General features: G+C 39.6%; 2 protein-coding genes across 3 annotated transcripts in view; one reads left to right on the top strand and one right to left on the bottom strand.

Annotated features, from left to right (window-relative positions):
- Positions 1 to 10,495, bottom strand: LOC117302736. Of its 2 annotated transcripts, none has more exons than XM_033786745.1 (10): positions 10,441 to 10,495; positions 9,097 to 9,323; positions 8,056 to 8,352; positions 7,511 to 7,629; positions 6,883 to 7,149; positions 6,111 to 6,279; positions 4,775 to 4,924; positions 3,663 to 3,890; positions 3,013 to 3,131; positions 1 to 2,200 (listed from the first exon to the last, which is right to left on the bottom strand). In XM_033786745.1, exons 2-10 carry the CDS (start codon positions 9,317 to 9,319, stop codon positions 1,988 to 1,990), a joined length of 1,785 nt encoding a protein of 594 aa, XP_033642636.1. In that variant the 5' UTR covers positions 9,320 to 9,323; positions 10,441 to 10,495; the 3' UTR covers positions 1 to 1,987. The 2 variants fall into 2 exon arrangements, with proteins under 2 accessions (XP_033642636.1, XP_033642644.1); XM_033786753.1 differs by lacking the exon at positions 10,441 to 10,495 and adding an exon at positions 9,773 to 9,909.
- A 4,460-nt stretch (positions 10,496 to 14,955) lies between these two features.
- Positions 14,956 to 23,401, top strand: part of LOC117307035 (scm-like with four MBT domains protein 1) — a 29,097-nt gene continuing 20,651 nt past the window's right edge. The window contains exons 1-5 of the mRNA XM_033791671.1: positions 14,956 to 15,056; positions 18,193 to 20,057; positions 20,658 to 20,915; positions 21,285 to 21,442; positions 22,386 to 22,561. Coding sequence (XP_033647562.1) covers positions 18,360 to 20,057; positions 20,658 to 20,915; positions 21,285 to 21,442; positions 22,386 to 22,561 — 2,290 coding nt within the window. The 5' untranslated portion in view covers positions 14,956 to 15,056; positions 18,193 to 18,359. The remainder of the gene's footprint in view (positions 15,057 to 18,192; positions 20,058 to 20,657; positions 20,916 to 21,284; positions 21,443 to 22,385; positions 22,562 to 23,401) is intronic.

Raw genomic sequence — 23,401 nt, 5'->3', positions numbered from 1 at the left:
GAGTGACGTCAGAGGTAACATCGAATATACATGTATTTGGTTTGCGGTAACACCATGTGTGTGTCCATTCGCCGGGTAGAGTTTGTGTTTAGAAAACTGTCTTTCTATATTCTACTACCGCGAAGTAGATTTATCGGATTGTTCGGGAAACTTCTTAGTTCTGAAAAGAACTGTCCTGCTTTTTAACTAATACCCAGGCGGAAGGTATAGAAAATTAGCTAGTACACTACTTTAGCTTACAACTTCTGATCTAAGTTCTTTTGCATCTAGAATGTGCCTGACTGTTGACATGGTGCCTTATGATTAGCCCCCGGAATAATAAAATGGCTGCAAAATATCACCTCTCTAAGCATTTACAAACACAATTAATTGTATTTACAATAGCATACTAGAACAGCCTCTAGCCACAAGGCAATCTTGGTGTTCTTAATCAGCTCTAGAATGGCAAATGTTGTGGGTTACAAACCCCACCCGAGTAAATATGCCTGTGAATATTTTTTACTGGAATCAGACTGAAAATGTACTGAGTATACAGTGCATTACACACATCAGGGGTTTGGGGTTTAAAAAAATATCCCAAATGTAAATTTAACATTTATTATACATACTATTTACAAATAGTTTTTGGGATTGACTAGAACAGGATTTGAACCAACGACCTCTAGTTTAAGACAGAGCTCTACCAACTTAGCTATCTGTGTTGACACTGACAGTCTCCCTATTTTGTCAATATCTTTGTCTGGGGTAGCCTGAACATCTGGCGTCACACTTCAAGGCTCGTGAATAACGCCAGAGAACGACATCCAAAACCGGCATGTAGACTCACCTTTGACCTCAGTCATTTATATATATATTTATATTTATATTTTATACATAATTTTTGACAGTAGTGTACTGCTTGGGCATATTGGGTGCACGTTTATCCAATATCATTGTATCCAATAAAATCACTGGATCTAGTGGCGGGACCTGTCTTTATCCTTGCGGATAAAGACAGGGGCCCAGTCTTTGTCTGGGGATGCTAGTCAGAAGCTTCTGACTTAAACTGGAAGACAGCCAACAGAGGGCTTGATACAGTAGCACAGTTGGTTGAGTCATGTACATTAAACTTGAGGTCGATGGTTCAAATCTCTCTAGTCAGTTTCCTGTTTGGTTTATAACTTGATATTTACAAATAGTACCACAATAAAATTTAAAAAAATACCACACACTAAAAAAGCAGTATAGACCTTTATCATGATGTGGCCGTCTTGATATTCTCCCATTCAAATTAATGTAACCGGACGGAGGCTGGAAAAAATAGTCTGGTTTCTACTTGTACAAGGAATATTAGCATCCATTACTGCTGTGGGATGCAGGGAACATGACCAAGATGGTGACAGCATGATAACGGTCTATTCCATGGAAGCATTGTATCTTTGGTAATGTGCACATGATATTCATAAGAAAATACAAAACTAAATAGCTGATTTGAGCAACTTTGGCTCCGGCTATAACAGCTGGCTTGAACAGCAATGATTAGGTATAGGAGATGCAGACATCTAGCCATGGCCATTTGTACACACTGTTAATCAACAACCAGTTCTGACTTCTTGTAATTTTATCTTCTTTTTTTCCAGTAAAAGTTCTTAGCTATATTTTGTACATGTACAAGACTTCTTGTCTCGTGAATATTTTCTTGGTCCTACCCCTTCGCCGCTTTAAGATTGAGGCTCAAAGCCCAAGCTACATTTTAAGATAACAACCAAATCACGGTGCATTCCTGCAATTTGTCAAGAAGCAACACCATAAGTATGCAGGGGACAAACCCCAGATTATGTAGATACACTATAAAATAAAATAAACTATTGAACAAAAAATACTTTTCAAATTTATGGCACCAGTCAAGTTTCTATGTGCACACAAATCATCGAAATAGGATTTAAACGGAAGTCATTGCAACTATATTTATAATATAACCTTCTTTGTAGACATTTTAACTGCTGCTTTAATATTCCTCATCCGATGAAAATGACGTAACGTTTCCCCGTCTTCTTGAATTCCCTACTGGTGTCAACTGCTCCACCCTGTACTCCCTCCGCCCAAGTGACACGCCCATCCGCTCCATGAATGCCTGGACTGTCTCACTGTTCAGGATGGAGTTGTCTGCTACTGGGGAGCCCCTGGTCCGTAGATTATAACGTGACTGTGTGGGTGTTACCTAAGATAAGATAAAAACTTTATTTTCCCACACTGGCTTTGATTCAAAGAGTACAGACAAAAACAGAAATAGACCGTATTATATATGACGTCACCGTTCAAATATCTGTCCCACAAGATGGCGTCTGTGCGTGTGTGTGTGGGTGTGTGCGTGCATGTGCCATAGAAATCTAACCGGGAATACTGCGTGCTGCGTGCTTCATCGATGTTAGCGTTTGGACGCGTGTACGGTTTGACCTACAAGATGACAACTTTCATAGCAAAATGGGGTTATTCAATACGGTCAATTACATGGAGGTTAGGAAGCATGTCCTCTGTTGCCCCTGGTCTTGGCCTCGGTGCCCCTTCAGAACTTTCCCATAGACTACTTTACAAAGCAAATAATACATACAGAACATAAAATACATTTCAAATATGAATTAGTTAGAGGTAGAGGATATAGCATTTAAACCTATCCTTGAAAGGAGTTAAACCAAGGTGGAACGCGCTGGCAAAAATTTGGCCAATTGTCTAGAGGAGGTGTCATCGTTTGTTAGCCAGTTTTTGGTTGAAAAAAATAATTATTAAAGACCCAGCACAATGAATTGACATTCGTACAGCTTTTGAAAATTGATCCAGATTGTTAGCATCTAGAGTGAAAGCTAGAGTGGAAGCAACAATAATGCTCAGAAAAACTACTTAATCTTTCTAATTTATGAAATGAAGGTTTTGTCAAGTATTAAGTATTTCTTTCATCTTCTTGTGAGCAAGCAAACAAAAAACACACCAACAAACAAACAAAAACCAAGCCTATGTTTTTTTCCCAAAACTTACATTTTGGGGTGTGGACTGTTTACTTCTACTTCCTTTTGGTCGACCTCTTTTCCTCTTTGCTGAAGGCATACTACCTGTGAAAGTTCCATCTGTTGACTCGGATGACGTGAGAGTACTCACTGTAAAAACAAAAATACTAAATTTATAACAACTTTCTTTTTACAAAATCTCAAACCACCTGACATAAAATCTGAACCCGATTTCAAGGCTCTGCTTACCACCAAACTCGCTTCGCATTCACATTCGCAGGAAGTAAGGACGCAAGTGTTAAGACCCAGACCCGCACCCACACTCTGTTAATCAGACCATCGGAACTTGGGTTTGGTGCGTTAGACCAATCGATCATGATACAACACCGTAGAAATAATAGTTATTAAATTTGCTACAGGGATAAAGAGCATTAATTTGGGTTTTACTCCGACACCAATGTGTGGCACTGCATAAGTGCTCAGTGCTTTGAGTTCAGTGAAAAAATCACATGCACATTACTCGGTTGGAATTCGAACCCATGACTTTTGCAATTCTAGAGCAGTGTCTTGCCAACTCGACAACCAAGATTGCCTGATAGCTAGAGGCAGTTTGAATCCTAATTTAGTCATAGTGGATTATCACCGCTATAATTCCAAAGAATAAAACAAACCAATCAATACCCGAATGATTGAAGCTTTGGTTGTAGCCACGATCCGCAGCTGGATGACCCTCATTGAAACTGGCCCGTCTGCTGGTTGGTTGGCTTGGTGTTCGGGCCGTGAGGAAGCTCTCTGTGTCCGAGGGTTCAGCGTCGGAGCTACCTCCTTCTATAAATGTCGGATCAGAGTCTGTACCCGTGAAATCTTCAGAACTGTACCCATCCAGCATTGTCATCCCATCTATGCAAACTGGGAATATATAGAAATAAAAATGGTTATTCCTTTTTTTTGGCTTCACCTTTGACTTTTCAGTTCAGGACAAGAAGGTAACTTTCCCTGTAATATTCATCCATCAACAACAAAAATTCACGATATAAATAAGCAGGTTGAGACCAATTCAGAACTGACTCCGCGGCAGTATAGTTAATTACGATCCTTTAATCTAAAGGAGTAGTCCAAGTCTATTTTTTTATACCATCCGCCCTGGTAATAGTTAAAAGCAGGACAGTTCTTTTCAGAACCCCTGATTATCTACTCCGCGGCAGTAGAATATGCAAGACAGTTCTCTAAGAACAAACTCTACCTGGCAAGTAGATACACACATGGTGTTACCGTAAACCAAATATACATTGATACCTGACCATGCAATGCCTCAAATCCTATATAAATAAGAATTCTTGTCATAACTTGCTTCACACAGGCCAGGAATTTGACCTTTGAAAAGGCAAGGCCGTTTTCATTTTGCAAAAGGTGTTTCCATTTCCTAAACATCTTGAAGTCTATAAGAAGCTTTTGAACAGGCTAAGACCAGGGACCAATTTCATAAAGCTGCTAAGCACATAAATTTGCTGAGCATGAAATGTTTGGCTGGATAAAAACATAACTACCGATCAAATGTTCACATGATTTTCAGGATAAGCAAAAATCAGCTGAATACCAGTAACAAGCAATATGCAACAAATGGAAATTTGGTTGGTAATCCTGTTGTTATCAAGGAAGAAATATCCATGCTAAGCAAATTTGTGTGCTTAGCAGAGCTATGAAATTGGGCCCTGGGCCCAGGGGGCAACAGAAGCCATAACCTCCATGTGATTCTAGGCCCTGTTTAGGGTAGTTGAATGATTGCCTTGTACCTGCGTTTCGTGCTGGTGTACTGTCACTGTAGTCAAACCCTGCACCAAAAGACTTCTGTTTCTGACTTGACAGTAGTGACATGGCTGTGGTGCTGGTACTTTGTAAAGCTGCTGCAACAGCACCATTTCCTATTGCAGGATATCTCCCACCTTCAGAGAGAGAGAAAATAGAGTAAGCAAATTGCTTACCAACCAAAAGGACATAATGGTATAAATGCACAAAATACGCCTCTCTTAATATTTATGCATTAGGTAAATCACAATGCTAACTCGAAACGAGCGATGGGCGCAGCCACTGCAAGTGATGGGGAACGTGTGCCCATAGCCTCATTTTGGGTAAGAATTATGACGTTAGTATTTAGAGAGGCGTATAGTTAATGGCCTGAAGTTTGGACCCTAGCAGAGTCTTCTTCCAAGGCTAAATTGCAACACAACACACATAAACAGATAATGAGATATACTTGTGTAAAAGTATTCAAGTGGAATACCCCCATCATACCGAACTTGTTTTCACTACATATTCGAAAAATGTAGCTGAACTGGCTAAAACTGTATGCAATTGGAGTGGGTGTAGTAGCAACTATTTACGATCTGTTTACAAACTTCAAGGATGGGTTTGGATGGGTTTGATCAGGAAAGTGCTCAAGAACTTTGAGCCTGCTTAAACATTTTGGCCGGCCATCTTGTCCTGCAATTAGACGTAGTGGCAGCATACTTAAAACGGGAAGGAAGTACTATGAACAGAATTGCCGTAGTTGGATGCTACTTGGGGCGTGCTAGACGTGGTGCAGTCGGGCGTCATTTTGATGTACGTGTGCACACAGACAGGGTCTGTTTATAGTACGCATTCATCCCGTTTACAGACATACCAAACTCATTACCAGAATGTAAGTAACTAGAGTAACATAAAAGACATTTCCGGCCAAAGCTATACGTTCTAGCCAGACGAAACCCGTTGTACAATTTTCTTAAGACGTGTTAGGACGCCTTGAGAACTAGTATGGTGGTTTTGCACTGACACAACGAGAGTGCATTAACAAATTAAAATATTGAAAGACATAAAACATGAACACTGTAAGCTTAGAACACTGACTGCAACTATTTTGTCAGCTCTACCAATCCTGTATAATCCCCTTAATATAGGTCAAGTTCGAGCGACGGACTGAAGTCGACCATTGGGTGATTTTGCCTGGTACCAATGATGTATTGCACGCGTAGGTCACCATGGAATATTGACTAGTGGTTGATAAATAGTCGCTACTTGAACTTGTCCATTGTGGCCAGGGACCTTCATTTATTATGGGTTACGGTAAACAAACAACATTTATTGCCATACCACTTTTCAAGGCTTGAAAAAGTTCAAGGTTCTGTCGTTTGATATCCAGAAGCAGTTGGTTGTTCACAACAGCAAAGTCTTTATATCGATATGCAACAATGACGAGAGTCACCATTGCAGCGAAACAAAAACACTTCCTGCAGAGCCACATTCGCTCATAAAGCTGCGTCTACAAAAGGAAAGAACAGAATCACTCAATGAGTTAATAGCAGAAGAGGTTCATAATGCACGCACACATTTTTGGACACACACATTCTTCAAATTCTGTTTGATAGTTTTTCAGAGGGAATAACTTCTCTAGTGGATGGGTACTTGGCATGAGCTTTCAGATTGAAACTCATTGAAATTCTTTTAGTACCAAGCAGTTTGTCACTTTGTCTTTTAAGCTTAAAGGCACTGGACATTGGACACTGGTTTGGTAATTGTCACAGACCAGTAGTCTCACTTGGTGTTACCCAACATTTGCATAAAATAACAAACCTGTGAATTGTCAATTGGTCATCGAAGTTGCAAGAGAATTCTGAAAGAAAACACACCCTTGCTGCAGAAATGTGTGTGCTTTAAGATGCCTACTAAAAGGCTTCAGGCCTGAAGTCTTTTATTATTTGCGTGAGAAATGACCTCTTTCGCAAAAACTATGTTAGGCCTACTTCAGAGGGATAAGATCTCACAATGTACTATCATAGTATCATTAACTCTCCATTGCTTGTACCAAGTAAGTTTTTATTCTAACAACTATTTTAGAGTAAATACCAACTTCAAGTACACTTACTTGATCAGCCCCAGGCATTTGAAACACAAGTCTTTCAATCACCAAGTCAGCCCCTAGGATGATGAAGAGCCAGAGTCTAGCCCCACTAGTACGGGGTGCCGATGTCAACAGGTACGCAATCAGAACGGCAGCAGCGAAAAACAGCAACGAGTTAAACCAGCTGAATTCTCCCAGGATCATGTGCTGGACGTCAGCGACGCGGCTGAACGTCTCTTCTAAGAGGTGTCTTTGGTTCTGGGTGCTCTGTTTCATTTCCGCAAAGACACTCTGTTTTAGGAAGGGAAAACAAAAAATCACAAATTAAAGTGCTCTATGGGCTCGTTTGTGAAAGAGCAAGGGAGCAATTTTCTCCATGGTATGAGAAAATTGTAAATTTCTACTGGAGCATTTCAAAGGCACCCGCAAACCTACATTTTCAAAGGTCTGTTTGTTTGAGAAAGAAAAAATTCTTTTGCCTTCAAGAAAGACTCTGCTAGGGTCAAAAAGTCAGGGCTTTAACTATATTTTGCAATTATACCCTTGGTGGTTTCGGTTGGTTAGTTGTTTGCAACAGCTAGACCTATTTTCTTGTCAACAAGATAATGTCACTTTGGCCATTAGTTACACAAAGTATAAAGAAGATCCAAACCTTGATATCATTTGAAGATGTCTCCAAGGTACGCCTTAGATGCTCCTCATTCTTCAAGATAAGATGCTGCTGCTCAAGTGATTCTTCTTGCTTTACTTTCATCTCCTCCTGGAGCTGACCTGCAATAATTTAAGACAATCTTAAACCACTTGTTTTTGTTTTGTTTCATCAGAATGGGGATTACGCCTCTATACACAGTGTGAAAGTGCCAAGGGGCCACCATGGGGTACACAAAACTTAAGGGGGGACCTGTAATGTCTTGAGTTCCACAAGAGCTGTTGCTTCGCTGCTTGTTTGGTTTATTGTGTCTCACACATGTCTTGCCTGCCATTTTGAGACATGATGGACACCGACACACTCATAAAGACACTATTGGGTTTGGGTAAATATTTTGTTTGCAAACATTCTACGGCCATGCCCAAACCAAACAGTGCATTCTTATTGTGTCAGCCATGCCTCAAAAAAGCTAATTGGCCTCTCCAGGGATGTATTCCATGGGGGTAAGAGATGCAGTGTGAAAAGGATTTCACATTTACAGTACGCACCTGTTGCCTCCATTTTATCAGCCACTTCTTCCGAGCTCAGAACGAGTCTGGATACAGTACTCTCAGTCTGCTCGTGCCACACCTGACTCTGAAGAAAGAAACACATGTCTTGAGTGTGTGTGAAGAACTCGGTATACGCATTGAACGCGATGACATCGTCTTTGAGTTGTCGCAAGCAGTCTTGGATGTTCTGTGAGGGATCGCAGGGGTACGTTCGCAGACCAGCTTTCTCCAGGTGACAGTTTGTGAATCCGAGGGCCATGAGACTCTGCTCGTCATCTGTAAGATGCTTGCATCCTGATAATAAAATTAAAAAAACATAGATCAAGACATCAGGTCCTCAACCAAAGATTTTATGATTAACCATTTTGTGCCTTCAGTATGACAAAATACTTGCCTTGCCTCTACGCCGTCTTACTTTTCAGAACTTTCCAGAACTTCTGAAGTAATTTTGTTATTTTAAGTACTTTATTGTCAGAAAAATGCCCTGACTAAACAAAGTAAAGACAACAAAAGTTTGGATAAGATGCAGCAAGATTTATCATTTTTTTCAACAAATTATGGAATGTCTTAGCGTGCATAGAACCAAACCTTAGCCATAAACCACCGGAATAGTTAATGATAATTAGAAACAGAAACCTAGAACCTAAATAGCTACTCTAGACAGAAAAAAAAGAGGAAAGTTTAAAGGTTTTTTTTATGTCTGTAAGGAAAGAAAATCTCTGATGAACAGGGAGTTTGCCATGGTATGCTGGTATCTCGGACTTGCCTCCCATATATAAGCTGAATACAATAATAAACAATGGTAGCAGCCTATCAATCTCTCTTACTAAACCAAGTCTAACAATGTTAGTTATAAACTCCCAAACTAGATTCCTTCTATCGTATACACGGTTAGAATGATAGTTCAAGGAGTGAATATTCGCAAGAAAGTTGAGCACAACTCAACTCAGTGCGGATTTTGTTGCGAATTTGTGACGTCAACATTCATGTTGCAATCGCATTCGCTGGAAGTAAGAACCGTGCTTAAGTCTGACGTACCTTCCTGAATCTGCTCCAGAGCTCTTGTCCAGCATTTGCCGTACCTTGGATGTTTCCCGTACTGTTCTATCTGCTTGAGCTGTCTTTCCCCGTTCCCAGTTTTTGTCAATCCGCCGGTCTCATATCTAGATTCTCCGTTTCCTTCCTCGGTGGACATTAGAAGAATGTAGAGGAAGAATGACAACATCTTGATGCTGATGGAGTAAGACTTGAGGAGGGTCATGATCCTGGGAAAGAAATGAAAAAAAAGATTTCATAATTGATTTGTGAAAACAGTTTCAGATTCGTAGAATGAGAAAATTATAGATTTCCCTCACATAATCTGATTGCTACTTTTTCACAAATCTTATTTCATCTAAACTTTAGTTGCAATAATTGGAACCCTGGATCCTGTCCAGGGGACATTGACCAAGTTAGTTGCGATAACATAACCCACCTCCCGACGGCCGCGAGGAGGGTAACGTTATCACAACTATGACCAAGTACCAAGTATAAGCTATTATCGTGGCTAGCCTTTAGCGATGTAAATAAGCTATTGCTGGTACGTACTCCTAGAACTATGGATCGTTCCGCTATTGTCTTAGGTTTGTTCCAATGTCGTCTCTGAGACGACAGTAGATTGAACCTGAGCAGTGGCAAAACGAACCTGAACCTCATAGTTCTACTTACTACCTACCTAGGACTCAGGAGTAGCTGGCACGTAGTAGTAGTAGACTAGTGTAGGTAGGCCCCTTATGAAGACTACACAAGTATGTCTGGGTGTGTTTTTGCGTTCGTAATCAGTAGAAAATACTTGTTTCGGTTGAACTTTTCTTACTCTATGCATAGAGTAATGCTCTTAGCCACTGGGCTGGTCATTGACGGAAACAGTCATTTTGTTATGGTTCAACCTAGTTGCGATAATGTAACACTTCTGCCGACGGCGTCGGGAGGAAGGTTACGTGATCGCAACTTCGTTCGACGGCAAAAACTTGACGCTTCCCCCCCCCCCCCCACAATTAAAAACAAACAAACAAGAAGAATGGCAGATATTGTGCCAGCATTGAACATAGTTATTTACTTAAACTATGACCATGATGACAAGGTGGGCTAGATCATAGTGTAGTAAAGGAGCCTCAGTCCAGTATCAGTCCAGTGGCAGTTTACTGACCGAGAGAAAGAAAGGCTCCTGAACTTCAAATCAACACTTGATATTTTGTAACATTGTTCAGATCTTTCTAAACCCAGACACACCTAAAACTTCCCAGCACATTGTACGTAAACTCACGTAAACTGTGTTTTTTGTGTTACATTCAAAACATCTTCTTCTTCTTTTTTAAATTATATTTTCTACTCAATACTCACGGTTGTTTTTTTTACAAAATTACAAACCCGCCGCTCGCTCGTCTGCTGTCTGTTTATTTCCTATATTTCGTCAAATGTTTGTCGTCGGTGGCGCTCTTCACACTTAAATTTGTTCTGCTGTGGTTGGATTCTTTCTGAGTAAAAACAGCTAGGCTTTTCATCAGTGCTCTGCTAACACAAAGTTACTTGGGCGACGTGTACCACATTCATACGTCAGCACCACAGCATTCCCAAACGTTACCGATATCGTCAAGATGAGGCCAGAGGAAAAACAATTTAATCTGCAGTTCTAATCGTTTTTCCTATACAAATACAGTACAATAATAATTTTTTTGAAATTCGCGCGGTGTGTCATTTTGTGACGGCGCAAACTTTGTTTCCTGCCTGCTGCGCGAGAAGGCATGGATTTTCTAATTTGCGCAGGATGGCTCATGAGCAAACTTTGAACATCGCGCGATCGTTTTGTTTTTCTTGTCTGAAGATGTCAACAATTAATAACCGCTGTCTCCCGAAGGGAATTATTCATGCAAACCACAGAGTGTCAATTTCGTGTCTCAGCCTTGCAGTTTTATTTTTGTGGCCGTAGTTGCCCTAACCCGACCGTCGACCGTGGCGTTTTAATTTTAACTCACATTCACTTGCTTCTACAATTCTATGAATTTTAAAAGGACAACAAGTTTCGAGGATTGTGCCCAGCATATAGACTAGCCGTGTTTGGATCCTGGTACTACTATAGGGCTAGATCCTGGTCAACTTAGTCAGTGGAGTAATTTTGGTCCGAGTCATTTTGGTACGACGATGTCGACTCGGTCCGAAGTCATCTTTGTCTGAAGTCATCTACGGTCCAAACTCAACTATAGTTCCAAAACATTTAATAATGAGCTTGACGGGGAAGTGGCGGAACATAATTGGCTGTATCTCAGAAATTAATAATAATCACCATTTTAGAAGTCATCTTTCTAAGAAGCAAGATATATGTAAAATATTCCTTAGTCATCTTTGTTCCTCAACGTAATAATTATGACTTCTTTTTGACAGGACATAAAACATAGTCACTCAACAAAACTTAAGAAATCACCGTTTTGGACTTTGTTGCTTTTCTCTTTTGAGCCTCGTTTGAATCCTGATGAATCTTAAAAAGTCCAATGTAATATCATCAGGCATTTTAATGTTGTGCCAAGCAATGCATGAAATAAAAACAGTGTCCTGACAGAGATGACCTATTAGCTGGCATGCAACTGGATAAATCGCTCAAAGTTGCACTAAACAAAAAAAAACGGAGGGAACGAGGTGTTGGCCTACCCTCCGCCCCCCCCCCCCCCTCCCCCGCTCATCCCTTATCATCACCACGGTGACGTTTTAGACTTGAGGGCGCTACAACACTCGCAACCGGTGTGGCAACACATTACCCCCCCCCCCCACCCTTCCAAACAACACGTGCAAATTCCCTTTAAACTTAAAATTGTCAACCTATAAATTTCATTGGTTATGAATTACTTTTTCTGAAAATCCTTTCATAAAAATACATAATTTTACTCAACATTCCTTGGTAAATTAACAACAAAACAACTAAATGTAAAGGCAAAGTATACCTTTGGTTTTTGGCACCGTTCGGTTGTTTTATACAAATACAATTTAATTTTTAATATTTCAAAAGGTGGTCGCGTTTTTGAGATACCGCCGATACTCTCGGGAGCGAACACAGGATAAATAATCGCTATAAAATACCGATTATTTTGAATATTATAGCGATTATTTTGAATATGAATAATCTGAGTAGCGTTACTGCGCTAATGCTTCTTACCCTCGATTTAGTGGGATTGATAACTTCTTCCATAATTGCAGTGCGAGGTGAAATGTGGAACGACTGGTCAAAGCTGCTTGTACTTCGGCCACACGTATTTCCATTAAATTTCAGAGTCATAACCAATAGGGACCCTAAATAATTCAATTTTGCCACGAATCTGCAGAAGTTTGATGAAAACGACTAGAAAAATCTACGAAATTAAAAAATTTCGCCAGATTATGAACTCTTTTATTGAAAAGGTAGGAAGTTGGTAATCGATCACGACCCTTTGGACTCTAATTTTTTGTCAAAGACCAGTATTCTCACAGTGTATCCCGCAACATAAAATACAACATCTATGAAAATTTTCACTCGCTTTATGTCACATCAAAGTTGCTATATAGATAAAGAAACAAAAACTTGTTGCACAAAACTTGTGTGCTTTCTCAGATGCCTTCAAAATATTAAAATATTTCAGGGTGAGAACTGAGAAGTTACCTCTTTCAAAAGCTACGTTTACTATAAATAATTGAGCCGTTTCCCACAATGTTCGATACTTATCAATAGCTCTCCATTTCTCGTTACCTTTAGTTATATGTTAACAATTATTTCGAGTTATCCACATGTAGTGTCCAGTGCCTTGAGTGAGTAACTCAATGTGCGCCTACATCTTGCATTATTATGATCATTACTTTACATTAAATTTTAGGCCTCTACACCGGTGTCAGATGCAATTGTGTCCGCCATGCAATACTATCCGCTCCTGACACTAACTTTTGCATATGCAATCGTGTACGGGCTCTTTTGATCTTAATTAAAGGGACACGTTGCATTGGTTCTGACGAGTTGGTCTATAAAAATGTATGGTTAGAAAGATGTTTTAAACGTAGAATACAGTACAATGATGATCCACACAAATTTGCCTCGGAAATTGCGTGGTTTTCATATTACTTTACGAAATAACACGGTCGGCCATTTATGGGAGTCAAATTTTTTACTCCCATGAATGGCCGACCGTGTACTGTTAGTCGACGAGATAAAAGGAAAGCCGTGCAATCTCGAGGCATGTTAGTGTGGATCATTGTATTCTACTTTTACACAATCTTTCATACCCATATGCATTTTATAACAAACGGTTATTACAAACGCTTTTCAAAGACCAACTCGACCAATCCAAGGCAACCTGTCCCTTTAAAAATACAAACTTATTTGGTTAGAAGTATGCCTATATACGCAGCTTTCGAAACTATGAAGAATTTTGAGAATCATTTCACTTTGAAGTAATAGGCGCCCTCGAACTTAGACCTTTGGTTATTGTCACTGAAAGACCATGTGATCACCTGGAGTGCGTTTTGACGACCCAAACCAGAAACATTGGTCATCGGTTGAGCGTTTTCGCGAGTTCGGTTGAGCGCGGTGACGATGCTGTTCAGACCACTTGTTGAGTTGGATGGTTGGTTGAGTCGCTCGGTTGGCATGGGCTTTGGTGGTTGGGGTCGCCAAAACGCACTCTTGGTGGATCCATCTCAACATGCATACAAAACATGGGAAACTTTGAACTCTTGGTCCTAGAAGTTGCGAGAGAATAAAAAACACCCATGTCGCACAAGTTGTGTGCTTTCAGCAGATGTCTTGAATTTGAGACTCAGCTGAGGTCTCGAATTTAATTCAAATATTTTAGTGAGAAATAACTTCTCACTCAAAAACTACTTCATCAGAGCATGATCAGAGGGAGTCGTTTCTCATAATACTTTATACTATCAACTATCTCCATTGCTCGTTCCCAATTAAGTTTTTATGCTAACAATTATTTTGAGTAATCGCCAGTAGTGCCCAGTGCCTTTAAAGATGTAATTATGCAACAAACCTAATGTAAAGTATAATTTCGTGAAAACATATTATTATGCCTACATCGCAAAAAAATTATATTAACAAATGTTCTGTGATAATATTTGTGACATCGCAATTGCAATTGCCAAAAAAAAACATTCTTGTCAAAATTATTTTGCAATAGCGCAACTTGCAACATCGCAAACATTAATATTTGCGATAAGATGTCCCTTCAAGGTCACCATAGCGTGCACAGCTAGCGCTAGCTAGCGACACTCTGCCACCCAACTTTTATTTGCGCAAGACAGTGTCAAAGTTCATGTGTTTTTTGCATCTATTTTGCATTTATGACGTGTGGGTGCCCGGTTTGCTGATTAATATTCATATAACAAGTGTTGACGTCCCCATTTTTCGATCAACGAATCTTGTTTAAAAAGTGTTGTCCTTACTATCTAAATGCACATTATAGAAACTTTCCGTATATTGAGTATCCAGAAATGTCAACAACGAATTTGTTTGTGTTTTTTGTGGATGACGTACCTGCAAAAATAAGAAAAGGCGAAGATTGTAATTTCTGCCCAAATTTTTACCAACACGAACTCCACCTACAACATTATGTTGATTAGGATTCGTCGATTATGGAAAAAACAAAGGTTACATTTAAACTGTCTTTGTAAAGTTATAGCATTTTATACAACTATTTCACAAGTTATTTTCAAATATTAGTTTATAATAGATTATAATATATATAATAAAGGCATTTTATTTCAATAATCTTAAATAATTATGGCAATCAAACTTTATTATAAATAAGCAAGTCCCTCATTTTATAGTAACTTACCTTCGAATTAATGTGCAATTCCGCCCATGCGCATTATACTTTCCAGGTGCCATTTTGCTAAAGATCTGCAGAGGGGAGTTGGACGAAAACGACAAGAAAATCTACGAAAATTACATGACAAATCATTTTTGAAAGGTTATGAACTCTTCTATTGAAAAGGTAAGGAGTTGTACCAAGTACTGGTGATGTTCGTCTAGGTTTACAGGCCTTATTTGTGGATTTTTTGAAGCCAAAACGACTTGTCATTTTGCTCGTGAGGAAGTTGTTTTTCTGGCGTGGGCCTGCTTTTGCACTCGACGTTTGCTACGTATGGATGGAGATGGGGGTGCGTTGGTTGCTGATGTTTGCAGAGTTCACATTAGTTATGCAGAAATTGCACTGCCTGGAGAACTCGCGGGTTCTATGTTTAGGCAGGCGGACTGCTTCGTCATGACATGGTCATGCAATTTGTTCTGCACAAAAACCTCATTTTATCAAACTTTTTGAGTGTGTTGGACATGGACATTTAAAAGAATGTTTTTTTCCCCCACTTTCTAGGTATAATAAAAATAGTGTGGACTTTTAATTGAATAATGGTTGCTGTCTTTGCTGACAAAAAAACCCCACTTAAACTAAAAAACGACGATCGTACACAGACTCGACGGTCTGTCTCGCATAAAATTACTCGGTTTTCAGACTTCCTTGTGCCTCATCTTTTTCTAGTTTGTAAAAATATTTCAGACTAAAGTCAGTTACAAAGTGACAAAAAGTTCTTTTACAAATCGTACATTATTAATCTAACTAATTGAAAGTTGTTTATTTCATTTTTAAGCGTCATTTAGTTAGGAAACAAAGTTGATAAAATAATTAATTTTTTCCTACAACTGGTCAAATCTATAGAAAGGATCCATATATACCGTACACCATTTTTTGGAAAAGTTTCCGTATGGTGCCACCACTTTTTCATTCGATATGAATTAAAATAGTATAATAGTATCTAATTTACCATGTTTTAACACCTCAGTATCCCTTTTTGTAAAAATGAGTGAAAAAGTGGTGGCGCAATACGTAAAGTTACCCCATTTTTTTCTAAATCTAATGGAAACTAAAAATAGAAAACATTATAAAGATCTCAACAACAATACTGTCATCTTGCCTAGACCCACTAACTTGGGAGCTGTACTCTAAGTTGGTCATTGTCGGTCGTATGTACTAGTACTACTACTAGCCGATCGTGACAAATTTCCTGTGGAAAAAAAGAGTACAGCACCCCAGTGAATACCAGACACTTCGGCACCTCGCAAACTCGGCACCTGCAAACTCGGCACCTTGCAAACTCGGCACCTTGCAAACTCGGCACCCACTCGCCACCAAGAATGTCGGCACAGTAACTTGCCACCGGCACCAAGCAGTATCACCTCAAAGATTCAAGTGGTTAAAAAATAAAGTAACGAAGTCCTTACACTTTAAAAATGGTTTGATAGTTAGTAGCTTTGTAAACGCTGTTAATGGCAAAATCACTATATTTTTATGAGAGTTGATAAGATGACTGGATGCCGAGTTTGTAATTGTACATGTGCCGAGTTTGTGGATGGCGAGATTGTGGGTGCCGAGTTTGTAGGTGCCGAGTGTGCAAGGTGCCGAGTTTGCAGGTGCCGAGTTTGCAAGGTGCCGAGTTTGCAAGGTGCCCAAGTGATGGTACCTGCACCAGTTACTACGTCAACATCTTGCCAATCCATGTATCATGTTCTTTTGCTCTCCTATTAATATTGTACATTTTTAATTTAATTTTTACGTATGTTGTGTACAAAAATCAGTTGTCAGCTTTTTTTACACAATTCTTGAACTTGCAGTGGACATGCAGTAGTTTACCAAACACACTGAGAAGATCAGACTGGAAAAAAATTAAAGCAAACGATACAAAAAATAATTTCTTATTGCTTTTTGTTTGCTACTATAACTTGAGCACTGTACTGGGCCTAGTGTAAAAGATTTGTGTTAAATATTTTTGTCCTCACATCAATCTTTTTGATGGAATTTCGCCCACTGACCCTTAAGTTTGTTCTTCCCCTAGGTAGAACTTTAATTGTTGCAAAGTACCTTGGACTTTTTGCAAACAAAAATATTCTAAACTTCAATAACCAATAAGGATGAACGATATTAATTTTGTTGGTGTTCCCATGGAGGAATGTTGTGCATCAGAAGATTTTAAAAATAGATCTTTGGCATTGATGTTTCCATCACTTTTTTAAAAGCCAAAACAAAATTCCATAAAAAAATTGTGTACGTTAATATTTTTTGTTCAAGACTACCGTGCTGTTTCCTTGGAATCTTTTTTGTTTAAATTTATTTTAAAATACAAATGCAGAGTGATTTAACTGTCTTATATTGTGTTTGTAAACAAAATCTCACATACTTTGTAAATCTCACATACTTTGTAAATCTTTGTTTTTCATCTCCATTAAAAAAGAAATCCTCTGTCTAACCTACCAGCATTCTTCTGTTACTGCAACATTATATGTGTTTCAAATGACTTGTTTTGTCTTCATTTACCTTGGAAGATTTTACCCCCCCCCCCTTTTTTTTTATAGGAATAACCTCCAAAACTGCCTATTCAAAAGTCTTGACGAATGGGGTCACATTCTAGGGTAACAAATGTTGTGGGCAATTCCAAAGTAACTTGCATTAAAGAAGCACGTTGCCTTGGTTCAGACGAGTTGGTCCATAAAAAGCGTTTATAACCATTTGTTATAGAATGTATATGGTTGGAGAGATGTTTTATAAAAGTATAATACAATGATCCAAACAAATTTGCCTCGAAATTGCGTGGTTTTCCTTTTACTTTGTGAACTAACACGGTCGCCCATTTATGGGAGTCAAAAATTTGACTCACATAAATGGCCGACCAAGGTAGTCTACAAGGTAAAAGGAAAACCATGCAATTTCGAGGCATGTTTGTGTGGGTCATTGTATTCTACTTTCACAACATCTTTCTACCAAGTATTTGCATTTTATTAAAAACGGTTAACAAAGCTTTTCAAAGACCAACTCGACCGATCCAAGGCAACGTGTTCTTTTAATTTGACCACAGATACAAGTAATGCGATAACATAAAATGAATGATTTTAATGTCTTGGTATTTTGGAATTTCAATGAAAAATTTGAAATTGATGTTTCTGATATTCTCGGGTCAACGTAACAGGACAAAAGTTAAATGTGGATTTGGCCCACAAAAGAATAACACTAACTCTTACAATGGACTGTTTATGTTATTTAAGTGTCTTACCCTTGTCGTGGTTGATTTAATCTTCTACAGATTTGTGTCAGCAGTGTCGATGATGGACCTCAACATGGAGTGAAGCTTCAGATTTAGAGCCTCAGCTGTTAAACAATGACTAGTAAAATTAGCTAACATTGGGTGATAACAATCAATAGCAATTTATTCGTTGCTTTGATTTGAATTGAAAGTGGAAAACACTGAAGATGGCAGCTAACCAACCCAAATCCCAAAGTCAGGGACCTGCACTTCCTCCAACCATTCTCATCGTACCCAAAGTCAGTATACAACAGGATAAGATGGCTACTGCTACTGCCCAGTCTGAGGGATCATCATCCAGTGTGACAACATCACCACATACAGGAAATGCACACCAGCCGCAGCAGGTTTTGGTGAATCTACCCTTGCAGCAGTCGCAGCAGCTCACCCAGAACCCAAGTATCTCTTTGGGGAATAACATCACTCTGACAGTGCAACCCGCCCTACAAGGAGGAACGGTGTCACAGATTGGTGGCACCCAGTTTAAACTTGAAGGCACGCCATCATCTGTCCATTCAAACAAGGTGGGGGCATTCCTCAAGCCCCCTGTGAAACTACCCATTCAGGTTCCACAACGGGTGTATAAGAGGTCCGTTGCAGCTATACAGATGCAGCAACTGAAACAGATTGAGAATCAGGCTAAAACAGGTGGGGGTACTCAGCAACCAAGAATGCCGAGCCAACCACCAAGTCAGTTTTCTGCTGTACTTCTGAAACCAAAGCAGGTACAGGGGAGTGTAACGAGCAGCTTGGCAAGTCCCACGCAGAGCCAGGTGGTAACTACTGCAGGTAAACCCAGTACTGGCAGTCCAACATCAACTGCAAAGAGCCAGCCAGTTCTTGTCCAAACTGCAATGTCGCCAAAGATAATAGTCCAAGCTGCACCAACAGGAACACAACAGCAAGGAGTCCCAGCCAAGTCTGTTCTTTTCTCTGGTGGGCAGAGGTTTACAATAGTACCCAACACACAAGGTGGCTTGATATCTCCAACAGGTGTTGCTCACCAACCGACTTCTCTCGCTGCAACAATAACAAGGACTTCAGCTCCGACCGTTGCTCAATTGGCAAAGCAACAGCGGATGCAGAAAATGGCCCTGGCTGTAGTACAACAACAGCAGCAGCAGCAATTAGTATCAAGTGGTCAAAGGCCAATTGCCCTCAAGCAAGCAACTGGCGGCCCTGTTGCTATTTCTCCTGGGGTTACACTCACACAAACGCAGCTTCAGGCCATGGTGACTTCTACTTCCACTGCACCCATGGGTCAGTTTCAGTTCACCCCGAGGATGCCCCTCACCATCACGACCCAGGCACAGCAACTTCAACAGCAGCAGCTCCAGGGGCTCACTCCCAAGACTATTCAAGGCAAAATCACACTTGGCCAGGTCGGTGCAATATCAAACGTACACCACATCGCCTCAACCACACCGTCAACAAACGCAACCAACATGCCTGGAACAGTCACAAACACATCGGGGAATATTATGACCCAGCAGGGACCATTAACTATCATTCCAAAACAAACTCTTGGCGGCACCGGTCATTTTATACTCTCATCAACTGGTATTCATCAAGTGCCAACAAGTATGCAGGGAGCGTACCTACAGCCAGGGACTGCACCTCTCAATAACACTGTCCATGCCAAGCTGATCCAAACTCCTGTGCCTGGAGGGGTATCTACGCATAGTGGGCTTCCAACCAACATCATGTTGCAGGCTGTGCCACAAACAAGCCAGGCACAGCTGAAGGGAAGTAGCCCAGGAAGCCAAACTCCTCTGGTTACAGGCCACAGTTCCATCCCCGCCTCTGTTGTTCAACCTCAACTGCTACAAACGTGCGGTGCACAGGCAACTATCGGCTTGATTCATGTGAGTATTGAGTACTACTAATCTGTAAAAATGTACACGTTACGGTACCTATCAAAAGAACACGTGTACATCTGCTCTCCAAATCAGTTTTTTATAAGTTAACATAAGTTAACATAATAACAGTCAGAAGAAAATTTGCTTCGGGAATAAAGAATACACCGATGTGTCATAGCACTGTATACTCAGTTTGAAGTTCGATATTACAGAAACTTCCTTGTTGCTCACCTTTGGCTATAAGGAGTTTATTTTTAACATTTTTGTAAGAAAGACTGACATGAAAACAATATGTCGCTAAATTATCGGCTCAAAACACATCGGCTCTAAAGTTTCAAGAGATGATCAAAGTAGTCAAAACTCCAAGAAAAAAAAGTTAAATTGGTTTGATAGTTTTGAGTTGACATAAACAACAAACGTCAATACCAAACCGGCTCTTCTCAGAGCCAACACTCATACAATAGAGATTTACACATGGTTGTACCCACAAGTTTACTATTAATATTTATTTATAGTTTCTTCCCAAACAATAATCCTTGAGTTTGTCAACAGCTATGCTTTTAAAAGCACTGATAATTCAATTATTTTACTGTGTTTGACCAACAGGTAAATCTATCCCAGCAGTCACAGCAGTCATTGGCGACAGTCAACAGCCTCAATCATCCCATCGTTCGGGCAACTATTCAAGCCCCGCTACAGCCCTCTGCAGACGGCACTACTCAACCGATGCTGACCTACAGGCCGCAGTTAGTGCAGGTGACGGGACTCCCCAATCAGCCGTACTTTCAGGTCGTGGCACAGCCTCAGCCTCAGCCTCACCCTCAGGCCATTCTACCCATGACCTCAAATACTCAGGTCACTCAGGTAAGAAGCGCAGCCTCCAAGAAACATTTCAATAGACCTGTGAAAATTAGGCTCAATCGGTCATCTGAGTCGGGAGAAAATAACGGGAAAACCCACCCCTTTTTCTGCACGGTTGTCTGTGTCAGGACATGTGTTTAAAATAAATCAGTTATTCTCGATATCGAGAACTGATAATTGTTTTAATGTTTTCTCAAAAAGCAAAGCATTTCATGGAATAATATTGCAAGGGAAGTCTTTCACCATTACCTTCTGTAAATCCTGTTAGTTGTTTGTAAATCTGTTAACTTTTAATTTTTGTTCTGTTCAGAAAGTGTCCATTGGCTTTAAAAAAGATTCATCCAAGTTGCTCTTGTGTTTTTCTCTTTGTAGGCAGCAGCACCAATGGCTACCATACCAATCGTCATCGCTCCCCGTATAGCGTCACCAAAACTCTGCCTGCCTCACCCAATACTGACTCCATTTGAATCGCAACCTGCCGAGCCTCAAGTCAAGCCTGATCCTGTCTCAAGTGTCGATGTGGCATTAAAGTAAACCTTTTTTCAGTTTGTTACCTTGTAAACATTTAAAGCTTTGAGATTTGTTTTTCTGTAAGAGTAAAGATATTCTTTCCTGTCAGCATATAGATATTAATCAAGTGGAAAACAAACCAAACCAAGCAAAGCCCACAAAAAGTTTATTTCGTTAAAAGTTTATAATCAGTATTATATAACACCCAAGCAGATCCTTGCCATTTGATTGGAGGATTGTCCCTCATGTGTTAGCAAATAAAAGTACTATTGCACGCTACGGCACTCACCGTCCATTTTTCGTTCCATCCAAAAAGTACTATAACACGGTGAGTAAAAACATCACTGCGTGCGCGTCTTTGGTAATGCAGCAGTGTTTACTGCAAGGCACAAATTTTGGCGTATGCGTGTCTCAAAACAGACGCTTTGTTTGTTTTGATCAAAATGAAAAAAGATCTACTTGGATGTCATATAAAACAAATAATGAATGTTTTTCATTCGTGCAATAGTGTGAATATTTTCATTCATTGAGAAAGATGGAATGTTCCATTCAACTCGGCTCTGCCTCGTTGAATAGAACATTCCATCTTTCAACTCATGAACATATTCCCACCATTGCACTCATAAACATTCATTAATTGTATATTATCGAGGCCTGTAGACCTTTTGCACATGACATTATTTAACATTGTTTTATTGTTAAACGGTTATTCCTCCTTGAACTTCACACTTTAAAGGGCACGGCAGTATTTTTCTCCGGTAGGGGCACTCTATGAGCAAAATGTAAGTTTATATTTAGGCTTTTCAAAGGGCATGACAGCAAAAGCACAGGGCACCACATTAATTGCTGTGTGGTCTGTGGGTTAATTCAAGGTATGGTTTAAAGGCCCAACCCTACATCAGTGTAAGGGAAAAGACAAAGAAAATATCAATTATCTAATTTGTTTAATTTGCAATGCTGCAGGTATAAGATGCCTTATCCACAAGCACCCATCCCTCATCGGAAACGGAAACACTCCGAGACGGAAGATGTTGATGAGGAGAAGAAGAAAACGGACAAAAAGGAAGAACCTCCAAAAAAGGAAGGTTCTGTCAAGAAAGAAGGATCTGTCAAGAAAGAAGGTTCTGTCAAAGAGAAAGGTTGGTGAAAGATAACATTTTTTTCTCCTAATTAGGGCATCTCATAAATCATCGCTTAAATTGTCATCATCACGTGATACTATGGAGCAAAAAGAGTAATTGGTTGACCCAGGTCATTCTTATTTTTTTAAAGATTTTTAAAAAGAGCATATGCTTTAATACTGTTAAAACCATGTGCTGGTACTACATACCTTTAAAATATGGTTCAAAACTTGAACAAGTAGAAAAACCAAGAGATGCGAGAGAATAACACTGAGAAAAGGGGTTTAAAGTCAAGTAGTTTATTGAAATTACATTGGCACATTTTCTTTCAATGCTAATTTTAAAGACAGTGGACACTATTGGTAATTGTCAAAGACCATTCTTCTTACTTGGTGTATCTCAACATATGCACAAAATAATAAACCTGTGAAAATTTGAACTAAATTGGTCGTTGAATTTGCGAGATAATAATGAAAGAAAAAACACCCAGGTCACACGAAGTTGTGTGCTTTCATGACCTCAAATTCGAAATCTGAGGTCTCTAAATCAAATTAGAGGAAAATTACTTCTTTCTGGAAAACTACGCCACTTCAGAGGGAGCCATTTCTCACAATGTTTTATACTACCAACCTCTCCCCATTACTTGTTACCAAATAAGGTTTTATGCTAATAATTATTTTGAGTAATTACCAATATTGTCCACTGCCTTTAAGCCTATTTTGATATTATTTATCAGGAAGTAAATTGCCAATATGAAACAAGATATATTTGAAAATTAAATTTCTTCCATACTGATAGTTTTGGCAAACGATTCATTTATAGCTTGATCGCATCACATTGACATTCTTATTGGTTTCT

This window comes from Asterias rubens, chromosome 2 (assembly GCF_902459465.1).
Source record: "Asterias rubens chromosome 2, eAstRub1.3, whole genome shotgun sequence".
Lineage (NCBI taxonomy): Eukaryota > Metazoa > Echinodermata > Asteroidea > Forcipulatida > Asteriidae > Asterias > Asterias rubens.
The sequence above is the reverse complement of the archived record's forward strand: the minus strand, read 5'-3'. Positions and strand labels throughout refer to the sequence as shown.

Coding starts and splice junctions, on each gene's coding strand:
- LOC117302736 (XM_033786745.1), bottom strand. CDS start 9,319: ATGACCCTCCTCAAGTCTTACTCCATCAGCATCAAGATGTTGTCATTC. Junction 3,132..3,662: donor CCAAAGCTTCAATCATTCGG/GTATTGATTGGT, acceptor TTGTTTTTACAG/TGAGTACTCTCACGTCATCC. Junction 2,201..3,012: donor AACAGTCCACACCCCAAAAT/GTAAGTTTTGGG, acceptor ATCTTATCTTAG/GTAACACCCACACAGTCACG.